The 10,616-nt window shown below is 48.8% G+C and overlaps 4 protein-coding genes across 4 annotated transcripts; 2 read left to right on the top strand and 2 right to left on the bottom strand.

The window, feature by feature from the left end:
* Positions 1 to 1,491: 1,491 nt before the first annotated feature.
* On the bottom strand, positions 1,492 to 2,770 carry FSUBG_12621 (uncharacterized protein; the record flags this gene model as incomplete). The annotated part of the gene is made up of 2 exons (XM_036677427.1): positions 1,492 to 1,814; positions 1,966 to 2,770. 2 exons carry the CDS (start codon positions 2,768 to 2,770, stop codon positions 1,492 to 1,494), a joined length of 1,128 nt encoding a protein of 375 aa, XP_036531929.1.
* Positions 2,771 to 4,288: 1,518 nt separating this feature from the next.
* Positions 4,289 to 4,978, top strand: FSUBG_12620 (uncharacterized protein; the record flags this gene model as incomplete). Its single annotated transcript, XM_036677426.1, has 1 exon — positions 4,289 to 4,978. The coding sequence occupies one exon, from the start codon at positions 4,289 to 4,291 to the stop codon at positions 4,976 to 4,978; it is 690 nt and encodes a 229-aa protein (XP_036531928.1).
* A 462-nt stretch (positions 4,979 to 5,440) lies between these two features.
* Positions 5,441 to 8,585, bottom strand: FSUBG_12619 (NCP1-NADPH-cytochrome P450 reductase; the record flags this gene model as incomplete). The annotated part of the gene is made up of 7 exons (XM_036677424.1): positions 5,441 to 5,455; positions 5,510 to 5,785; positions 5,844 to 6,077; positions 6,138 to 7,021; positions 7,082 to 7,410; positions 7,984 to 8,123; positions 8,193 to 8,585. 7 exons carry the CDS (start codon positions 8,583 to 8,585, stop codon positions 5,441 to 5,443), a joined length of 2,271 nt encoding a protein of 756 aa, XP_036531927.1.
* A 314-nt stretch (positions 8,586 to 8,899) lies between these two features.
* On the top strand, positions 8,900 to 10,350 carry FSUBG_12618 (oxidoreductase; the record flags this gene model as incomplete). Its single annotated transcript, XM_036677423.1, has 6 exons — positions 8,900 to 8,934; positions 8,983 to 9,267; positions 9,324 to 9,483; positions 9,533 to 9,996; positions 10,057 to 10,091; positions 10,148 to 10,350. 6 exons carry the CDS (start codon positions 8,900 to 8,902, stop codon positions 10,348 to 10,350), a joined length of 1,182 nt encoding a protein of 393 aa, XP_036531926.1.
* Between the last annotated feature and the right edge of the window lie 266 nt (positions 10,351 to 10,616).

The following is a 10,616-nucleotide window of genomic DNA, read 5'->3' as shown; positions in this document are numbered from 1 at the left end:
TATTTAAGCCTTTATTTAAGTAAGTATATTACTATCTTGCTTATTATTTTATATTTAATTATCTTAAAAAATAAATTAAAGCTTTTTATAATCTATAATAGTAAGTAAATAAGTTATCTTTTAGGTTTTTATAATATTAGCCTTTAGCTATAGTAATTAGTTAATTATTATAATATAATTTTTAAGTTATTAGCTAGATATATTATTTATAGTTAAGGCTTGTAGCTAAGAGCTTAAACCAGTATACAGAACTTAGTTAGAACTTAGTTAGTACTCCTGAAGGGATTCCGTGTAGATGCTCCTTGCCTTACGGAACTCCCTAAGGCGCATTAGTGCGTTAGCAAGTTTATTACTGCTTGAGAGAGTGTCCAGACGGCTGTGATCCTCCGTTCTTTGTAGTTGTAGAATATGCCGATAGATACTGACTGCCTCCGTATACTCCCTTCTCTTTTCCAACATGCTTGCATAGTTACTTCTACTCGCAATTGTGTGTGGATGCGCTTCTCCGTGGAGCACAGCACTTAGTGCCATACTTCGCCATACAGTCCTTGCGCCTCAAGATTCCTACCTTGCTTTGCGATCGCATTTGCCAGGTTCCCTTTAACTAAAATGGTGCTGGCGTTGCCGGTCTACATGAATTCAGAGTGTAGCTCTGATATACTGTAGTACTCCGCTTCGGCTTCTTGGTCCATGAGCTGGTGAAAGAGTTTCTTTGCGTCACCAACCATGATCTGGACCGACTTAGCTTGCCCTTCGAGGTAAAGGGTGTCCAGGGGCATTGAATCCTGTTGTATGGACGAGGTTTCGACTGGCTGAGCCTGATCCTCATTCGATGGCTGACGGTTTGATTGTGACGTGTCCTCAAGCATTGAGAGAAATCCAGAGCAATCGTAGTTAAACAAGGAGCTGTTAATGCTTGAGGGTGCTGAGATACTGCCGTCCCGATCCGCATTGTCGATGGTTTCTATCGCCATCTCATCTGACGATGATTGCTGGGATGGCGCAGAACTGATGTGAGCCTGCTGCTTATCAGACCTTTTCTCTCTGGTCGCCGATTGATACCTAAAGCTTATGACGCCTCAACGAGACCTATCAAGCCAACACACTGGAAAATCTCTGGTCGCCGTGGAGATTTCTTCATCGGTCTCATTTACCACCGACTTGCGCTATCATCTATCCCCTGCGATGATGCTGCCAAGCTGCCATTCTCTCTTTTCTGAATCAGAATACGTTTTTCTTAGATCCGATTAGGCTGCGATCGCTTCTTGTCACCGTCGGGACAAGAGATGCCGTGCGCCTCCTCACCGAGCTATTTTCAGCTCTCAGCCTTCCCCACCGACAGGTGACCAGAGACAGAGGCCGCCGTGACACTTTACTGGGCACCTACAACTCTCAATATATGTTTCATTACTCCCCAGCCTGCGCTCATGTGGCTTAGCATCAAACAGTATAGAAGCAGCCGGCGCCAACTTCTACCGAGGACCGGTGGATCTATCCATTATAAACATAGTGCTTAGGGACAGCGACTATCTCGGGAGCCAAAACTAGCTTTGGCGGATCATATAGGTCCCCTGTGCTGCTGCTACGCTGTTTGAGACCTGGAACAACGATAATTCCGTGCTCTTCTTGTGCAAATGTGAACTCCCAATCGCTCGGATGCGAAAATACCTCGTAACCAAACTTGACACATTCGCGAATGACACCAGCGAGGCTAGCCTGTTGGTCTTTGAGGGAGTGGCCCTTGTCTCTTGGAACGAAATGATCCAAAGCCTTTTGTAGCACAGTGATGAGCGCATCGATCTGAGACTCCACGCCTGGAGGTGGGTGCAAAGGACTCCGCGTGTGAGGTTTTTCGTGCATGAGGAACGACGTAATTTGATGCCAGGATATTAAAGCCGTTTCAACTAGGCAGTGTACTTGATGTCAGCGATGAATAACTTTTGGAGGTTCATGGGGTCTGGTTACTCAGAGGATCCTGTTCCTGCTTGGGCGCCCTGATCCGCGACTGAGAGAATTCCTTGACAGTTGGCGGCAATAGAGAAAGTGAATCAATTGTGTGAAGGTCAAGGTTTGAAAAGATGACAAGTGCCAATAGATGACGGATGCCGGTGTATCGGGTATTTGGGTCGATGCACAATCTCGCAATCATGCTACAGGTAGCCTCTGTCAAATGAAGATCTCGAAGCGATGCGTGGAGAGTGTCTGATGTTGCCGAGATCTTGTCACGGTGGTAATGGCCATCGACGTGACGCTCGATCAGGTTGCCCAGAGAGCCGAGCTCACTTTTTATATCGCTGTCAGACGCTCCAGTAAGCAGGACGCGAGTTGGCAGCCCAACGAAGCCTGGAACTACCATCAGATTCTTTGGTGATGACTTTGGCGGCTCTTCGAGACTTGTCTTCGGTGCAGGTTCGTGATGGCGTCTCTTCAGGTATAGCAAGGCAACAATGGCACAAAGGGCCAACGCGGCCCCCGCGACTCCAGATGAGACTGCAATTCCAGTGATTGCAGCGTTAGACAACCCCGTGCCACTGCCTATGCGCGTTGTAGTTGTGATTGCAATGGAGGTCTTCGTTATGGTTGCTGTCGCGGTTTCTACTAGTGCCTTTGTTGGCGCTACTGTAGAAACCTCAGTCAAGCCGGTACTTGAGGGATCCGATCCGGAAACTTTTGTTGATGCAGTATCGGAAGCCAAGGAGGCATTCGAAGGCCCTGTTCCAGATTTGTCGGTGACGGAGGCTGACCCTTGGTTGCTCTGGAGGGATGACATAGTTAGTCATGGACGCGCGCAAAACGGGCGGGAAAATGAGCTTGTAAACAATTGAAAACCTCGAACGGATGAAGCCTTTTGGCAAATGACATGAAAATGACAACGGGTGTTGAATGGGATAATGAAAGGCCAGGGCGCATCCTGAGCGAGGGACCAGCTCTGGGCCAAGAGCCAGTCTATTTTTGGTGAGTTGAGAAAGGAGAAAAGACAAAGGAAAGGGTAGCACGACGGGCTCGTGCTTAGCTGCTTGCAGGAGGTTGAAACAAAGAGGCGGCTGAACTGGGCACACTCTAATCTGGATAGTTTGTCAGGTCGGGCCAACAAGGCTCCTGATGATAGATCATGACTGGAGACAAAGGGACGCGACCCCGCCTTTCTCAGATCTACTGTGTGACACATGTCTCCACACGTAGACAAGTTGGTCACTTGGCGATGTCGTTGGAGAATCTCTATTGGTTGACATTACAATAGAGTATAACTATACCGCCACTACGAGAGAAGTACAGTACTCATCAGGGCGAGGTCCGCGCTCTGAGCGAGAATAGCGCACGAGCCCATTATGGTATTGGTATTGCCGAGAGTCCGCTATCCAAAGTACTTACTACCAGCCCGAATAGCTCACGAAGAAAGCCACTTCATTGGCAAATAAAGTATAGAGATCACATCAAGATTAGCGATTCTAAAATTATCGAAATCACTAGGGAGCTGGGTAAAAGGGACGAAAGAAGGTGGACTGAGGAGATTGTGTGGGCAAGGGGGACAAAAGATGCCCTTCCTCAAGATATGAAAGAAGGTTAGTGCTCTAAGTCGCACCTGATCTACTACCCATTGCTAATCAATTCAAGCATTCAAATTGGCCTTAATTGTTGGACCCTCCGGCGAGTGCGTTGTCAAGGTGGTGGACAATTGTCTTATACTTAAGGAATTGTAATCTCGGGGAGCTAGGCTTGAGCAAAGTTGCATTTCGTATCGATTAAATCAGAAAAATCTCAATTACTTGTACTCTGAACACTAATATCAGGAGAGCCATTTTTATACTCTTTTATTTGGCCATCTGGTAGCCTGGTTGAGATATAGCTCGTCAAAGGTCTTCCGCATTCCCGCAAGAAGAATATCCCGTATAAAGAACTCATGATCAGTCCACCAAGGTGTCTTCAGTGAAGTTCAGTTCTAAATCATTTCACCTGCCAGTGTCCACACATAACAAGTTCAAGTCGTACAAAGCCAATATAGCAGTGTCCACTGTGCAGTGAATCACGGTGAATGTACCGTTGTTCCACCAACATGTGACCTTGTTCAACAACAACCAGTTTGTTCGCGTTCCATCTCTCTCCCTCTCATTTATGTTCTTCACCTTTCTGTGTTCAGGACGAATCCTATTTAAACTCACAACCCATCAACCCCATCAACCCCATCCACCTCATCAACTCACTATCTCACCACCGCACCATCCCGCAACCTCTCTATCAATCCTTTCATAACTCTTCCATAACTAAAACAAAAGCTTCACCCGCAAAGATGGTCAAAGAGTACTTTCTCGCCCCACACTTTGACGCGCCAGCACCCCCACGGGGGCTCATCAAACTCGGCACCATCCTCGGCGACCTCAGGGGATTCCATTCTTTCAACCTAGACCATCCTCAGCCGATCCCGGCCTCCCAGCTCCTTCCTGTCGAGACTCAAGACTCAGTTGATATTGACATCCTCGACCTCCACTCAGATCATCATTCCCTGACGGAAAGAGCTTTGGGACTGATTGGCCTGGGCCCCCGTGCACCATCACGACGTCCCGAGGGTGATCACAAGGTACTCTCATGCAAGCATCTCGATACCCTTGCCTTCAACCCGACCGAGTCCTATGTCAAGGATACAATCGAAAATCTTGATGACGAGTCTTACGAGCCGTCAAGCAAGTTCAAGCGACCAGTGTACATGGTCACAGGACTGAAGATTGCCCGTGTTGCGTCATACTCTTCTCGGGTTACTAGCCGCGTGGTCTTTGGTCGCGATTTTTCTCTTCCTCAAAACCCCATCGTTTCGCTAGACATGAGCCTCGCCCATCACAATGAAAACATCATGGAGTTTGGTTGGGGCGAATCTGACGACTTCATCGCCGCTTTCAAGGTGGTACAGGTCTGGGTGAACCATAAGGGAGAGGTCAAGTTCGAGGAGTACAACAAGAAGGCGGTGATGGAGTTCGAGACGTAATCTGAGGATGAGAATGCCCCAAACGACGGCATGCCGATCGCAATCTGACGAGCGAATAAGTGGAGGATATGTTAGAGGTGGGGAAATTCACCTGATAGAGGCCAGAGGGATCTATAGTTATGGGGATCAATATCGTGTCCGTGTTCCCTGTGTTAGCAGCCTAAAGCTCAACCTCATAGTCAGCCGCCAACGACATAGCTCAACCTTGCAGGCAACCATCGACTACATAGCGGCTCAGCTCAATTGAATTCAACTTCATCTAAATCCTTTCTTTTACTATCATCGAACTACTGAGGAGCATCTGTTGTATTGTTTAATGAGGATGTATGAACCAGTAATAATAATCCTCACGTGAAGCATAGTGGTCGTGCCCCCTGACGTACGTAATTGTAGCCATGGCGTTCCCGGCCTCCAATACCAACTCACGTTACGCACTGATGCCCAAACCTTATGACTGATACACTACCAGACATCTTCCTGTCACGTTGTTAGTGAAATCAACACGAATGGAAGGACCCATGAGACACGAACCTGATATCGATGTGAATGTCGCATGTCGGACAATACCCGCTGTGCATCAGCCAAAGGCACATTGGTCTCAGAAACAAGGATCTTGCAAAGCGTCTCTGTCACTCCTCGACCCATGCCCACGTCTCCGCAAACATACACGTGCCCACCGTTCTGAATCAGAGAAGCTATGTCCTTCGATTGTTGCAGGATAAGATCTTGAACGTACACCTTGTTTTTCTGCTCTCGTGAAAACGCTGTGTACATCTTGAACTTGGCGCCCAACTCAGCGGAATATGCCTTCAATGGCAGACAGGTTAGCGATGTCACTATCTACCAGAGCTTGAAGAGAACTAACCTTCCACTCTTCCTCGTACAGGAAGTCTTCTGTGCTCTTCCTCTTGCGGCAACCATACAATAGCGTCATGGGCGCAAAGTCTTTGCCTTGTCGATGTATAGCAACGCGCTCTCTCACAAACCCGCGGAAGGGGGCGACGCCGGTGCCAGGACCAACCATAAGAACAGGTATTGTCGGATCGGACGGTAGTCGAAATGTCGAAGTTCGGAGAAAGACTGAAAGGGAGGGCTGTAGCTAAGGTCGCTTTGTAGGCAGCGTGTAGGTTATCGGCTGCACTCGGCTCCTGGAAATAACTTCGTTTGCGGCAGAAGCAACATCCAACATAAAGTTCGTCGCGACACCAGAGAAGTGTCGATTCGTGTTGGGCATTGGAAATGACTCGATAGCCACAGTGATGGAGACTTTGCCAGTATCAAGGGCGGAAGAGGAAGATATAGAGTAGTATCTCGGCTGCAACTTCGGCATGGCTTCGATGATGATTGCAAAAGGAACATTGATGATCTCCCCAGGGAACAGTGCCTCCATCATGGAAGCAATGTTGTAAAAGTTCCCCCCTGTAAGAGCCAAGAATGCGTCTTTATCCTTGCCGAGTTGGCGAAGCGTTGTCTTCTGCTTAGCATCCGAAACGGAATTCGCAAAGGTGGATACGACTTCACGGGAGACAGGACCGCAAATATCGGTGTAGAAACGAGCTGCGGACTCATAACTACACGGAGACGAGAATGGAGGGTTCAGGTCATCCGAGAGAGATCTTACCCGAATGGTCTCGTGTCTCTTGTGCCATAGACCAAATACCTTCAAGAAGCGCTCGACTTCGACGTCAGAGTTGATTGGGGAAACTGAAAGATGGTCACCCGTCTGATAGTCAAGCTTGGTATCCTTGAGGTCCAGCTCGACATGTATGTACGATCGACCACCAGCATCTGAGAGCAGCCTTGACTCCGAGATAGGTGAAAAATAATGGTTCGTGAGAGCTTGTGCCTGCTGTGCGAGGTTCTTATCTGTGTAGTCCCCCTGGAAGATTGGGCCATGATGGTTGGGTATCTCTACCACCTCGAAAGCAGGTTCTCGCTCACCAGCCTCTTGCTCGACCAGACCGAAAGCCTCTATGACTTGAGGCCACATCTTATCTTTCCACTCGATGAAATCTTCAGCATTTGTTCCCTTGCCGTCATCAGCTTCGCCAACAGGCCCAAGGCGTCAAAAACCACAGAGCTGTAGTCTCTCGTAGACTTTACGGATCACAGCGTTGAAGTGGGCGTAGCTACTGTTTCCCAAACCAAAAGCGGCGTATGACAAATTTTGAAGACCATGGTCTCGAAGTCTGTCAAAAGGTCCATCATCGTCCTCATTACTTAAGAAGTTATAAAATTGCTCCGCATTGTCCGTTGGCTCTCCATCGCCATACGAAGCGACGAAGAATACAATAGCGTTCTCGGGCAGTTTATGTAAGTTCTGGTAAGTGTACTCGTCGATCTCGGCGACTGTTGAGCGTAGGGAAAGCCGGTTGTGTGCCTCACGAGCAAGCTTCTCGGCGAATTCCTGTGCGTTTCCGCTTTGGGACGCACTGCGAACACTTTAAGCGAGGCGCTATTGGAATGACGAGGGGCTGTGGTTTTGATGGTGGCTTGGCTGAGTACCTCGTTGTACCCCGTACTGAGCTTGTATCTATCGGTCATGAGGATCCAGTGCTGTACGCTCCTCTCACCGACGCGGGCGTGACGGCCTATGCTAGCTGCAAGGACATTTTCAGAAATGCACGCCCTGGCCAATACGTTCTGGTCATTGGCATTGGTGGGCTTGGATCATACGCTGTCCAATTCCTCCGACTTCTCACCTCTGCTCGCATCATTGCTGCCGACAACTCAAACGAGAGGCTAACCCTCGCGAAAGAGCTGGGAGCAGATGAAGCGATACTTTCTAATGCAAGCTCAAAGGCCGAAATTGACCGGATTACTTCAAACCGAGGGGTCGACGGCGTGGTGGACTTTGTTGGAAGCGACACAACCTTGCAGCTAGCAGTAAGTGTCGTTCGACCCCAGGGATTCGTCTCTGTGCCTGGCATGCAAGGAGGATCTGTGCGTTTAGGGTGGAACTTGATCGCGACGAGTGCTAAGTTTTCACTGTCTCTTGGAAGTACACGGCAGGATTTGCGGGAGGTGTGTCAGCTGGCGAAGGAGGGCAAGCTGAGGATTGAAGTTGAAAGATACAGAGCCAGATAACTGATGCAATGTCCTTCCACCTTGTCCTCTTCTGGCTAGGTCTATCCAAATACACGTTCTGTATCCTCATTTTGCGCCCAGATCTTCTTAAGCTGCATTCTCGCTATCTTCCATCCCTTATCCGTACGCTGAAACTTGAAACGATAATGTCCTCCAAAGGCATGGTACTCATGAGGCTTGCTTGTATCCATCGTTGCAGAAAACCAGGGATAACATCTCCCTCAGCCGTGTCTCCGTCAACCGTGAACTGCAGGTTGCTTATGGAGTGCTGTAGACCTTGAAATCTGTCTTCTGCGCTGCGAGCAGCAGCAGCGATCTTTTCAACGCCTACAATATCGCCCCAGCTCTCGAACCCGAGAACACCGTTGGGGATGAAACAGTCGGCGAATTCGTCCCATTTGTGGTCGTCTGCTGTGTTGCAGTAGCGGTTGAGAAGGGTTGCTAGTGCGTCTTTGTCTTCGAGGAGTTGGAAACGTTGGAGAAGGGATTCCAGGCTGGGCGTGCCGTTGTTTGAAGCCATGATTTAGCTGTTATCTGAGATGGTGGTTGAGAATTAGATTTCTAGGTTACCCATCTCCGAAACCCCCATATCAAGCAGCACTCTTATTAAGAGGCACAAATAGAAGCGGAATGCTGCTACCCCGCCTAAACAAGAAGATGGTGGCTGAAGAGTTAGTGACAGAATGGAAACGAGGGGTTAGCGGATGGAGTTCGGACGGTCCAGCTTCGGCTTGATAATTGGGTCCTTGAATGCTCTCACGAGACCACCTCCGGATCGGCAGACGGGATCCTTCAATGCCTCCGGGGCCTCCTACGGTCCCGATCCTAGGCAACATGCACATGATTCCCACCACCGGCCTTGGAAAGAAGTAAGAACACTGCAATTAGATGTTTTAGTGGGTCACTAACGAACCCAGGTTCATGGAATGGTCTCTGCAATACGGCGAAATCTTCTCTCTCAAAATCGGCTCCGGCAACATCATTGTGATCTGCGACCGCAAAGCCGTCCATGAACTTCTTGATAAGAAAGGCAGCATCTGCTCGGATCGGCCTCCTAATATCGTCCCGCTGTTCATCACGAGAGGCGATCATATGACCATGGAGTGTCAGAGTCCATCTTGGCGAGAAAAGAGAACTGTTGTGACGCGCAATTTGAACCCAAAGTCTTTGGATGAGAAGCATTTCAGGGTGCAGGAGACTGAGTAGGTAGTCTTGCACCATGACAAAGTAGACTAGAGCTGACCGAGGGTTCGTTTAGGGCTGCCATCTTGATGAATCGTCTTTTGGATGATCCTAGCAACTACTGCTCGTACTCGCGCCTGTACGGCTCTTCTGTGGCTGCCATCTTAGCCTGGGGTTTCCGAGCGACGACTCTGGATTCATTCTGGTACAAGGATGTCTCCGCCGTGATTGAAAAGGTTAATCAGGCTTTTCCTTCTCATCTACCTATGTCTAACTCTGCTATAGTGGCTCGAAGCGATCGAACCCGGTGCGACGCCTCCCGTCGACCTCATCCCATGGCTCTGGTACATCCCCGGAAAATGGAAGTCCCGCGTCTACAAGATGCGAGATCACATGGACAAAGTCTGGAGCCAAGCGCGCGCAATGGTCGATGACCGACGCGCCAGAGGTGATCGTCGAGAGTGTATGATTGATATGAAGTTGGATGAGTATGAAAAGAATGGCTGGCCCATGTCGCAGCATGCCTTCAACAACCTTTTCGGCGAGTTGATGGAAGCAGTTGCTGATACCACAGCGAATCAGATCCTGACTTTGATCTTAGCTTTGGCAAAATATCCAAAGTTCCAGGAGAAGGCGAGAGTGGAGATTGATGCTATTTGCGGCACTGAACGAGCGCCCGTGTTTTCGGATTTTACGAAGATGCCTTATGTCAATGCTATCGTCAAAGAGGGTTTGCGATGGAGGCCAACGTAAGTTGACCTTGTGATCGATATCTTCTTCATCAGAGTGCTTACTGGACATTGGAATAGTTCCGATCTAGGACTGCCTCATACCGTCACCAAGGGTAAGTCTATGTTGCTCCTACCGATGAAACTCATGCGGTAACTAACCTTTTTAAAGACGACTACTACGATGGAATGTTGATCCCCAAAGGAAGTACCATATTCGTCGGCGTTTGGGCGATGCATCATGATAAGGATTACTATGGAAGTCATGACACCTTCGACCCCGATCGCTACCTGTCTCATACAAAGCTTGCAAACGAATACGCCGTTGGTCCAGATTATGAGAAACGAGATAAGTACAACCCTCAACAGCACTGAGAGACACTAGCTAACTTCCATCTTTACATCACTATGGGTATGGTGCTGGACGACGTATCCGCCCTGGAATCCATCTGGCCGAGCGCAGTATGTGGCGAATCACTGCCAAGTTATTGTGGGCGTTCGAATTCTCTGAACCAATTGATCCTGTAACCGGAAAGGTTAAACCGCTGGATCAAGATGCATATACATCGGCGAACTTGGTGTGTCCGCTGCCATACAAGGTTAACATTAAGCCACGAAGTGCAGCACATGTTGAAGCCATC

Source organism: Fusarium subglutinans, assembly GCF_013396075.1.
Source record: "Fusarium subglutinans strain NRRL 66333 chromosome Unknown NRRL66333_c0000279, whole genome shotgun sequence".
Lineage (NCBI taxonomy): Eukaryota > Fungi > Ascomycota > Sordariomycetes > Hypocreales > Nectriaceae > Fusarium > Fusarium subglutinans.
Note: the sequence above shows the minus strand (reverse complement) of the source record. Positions and strands in the feature narration are given on the sequence as shown.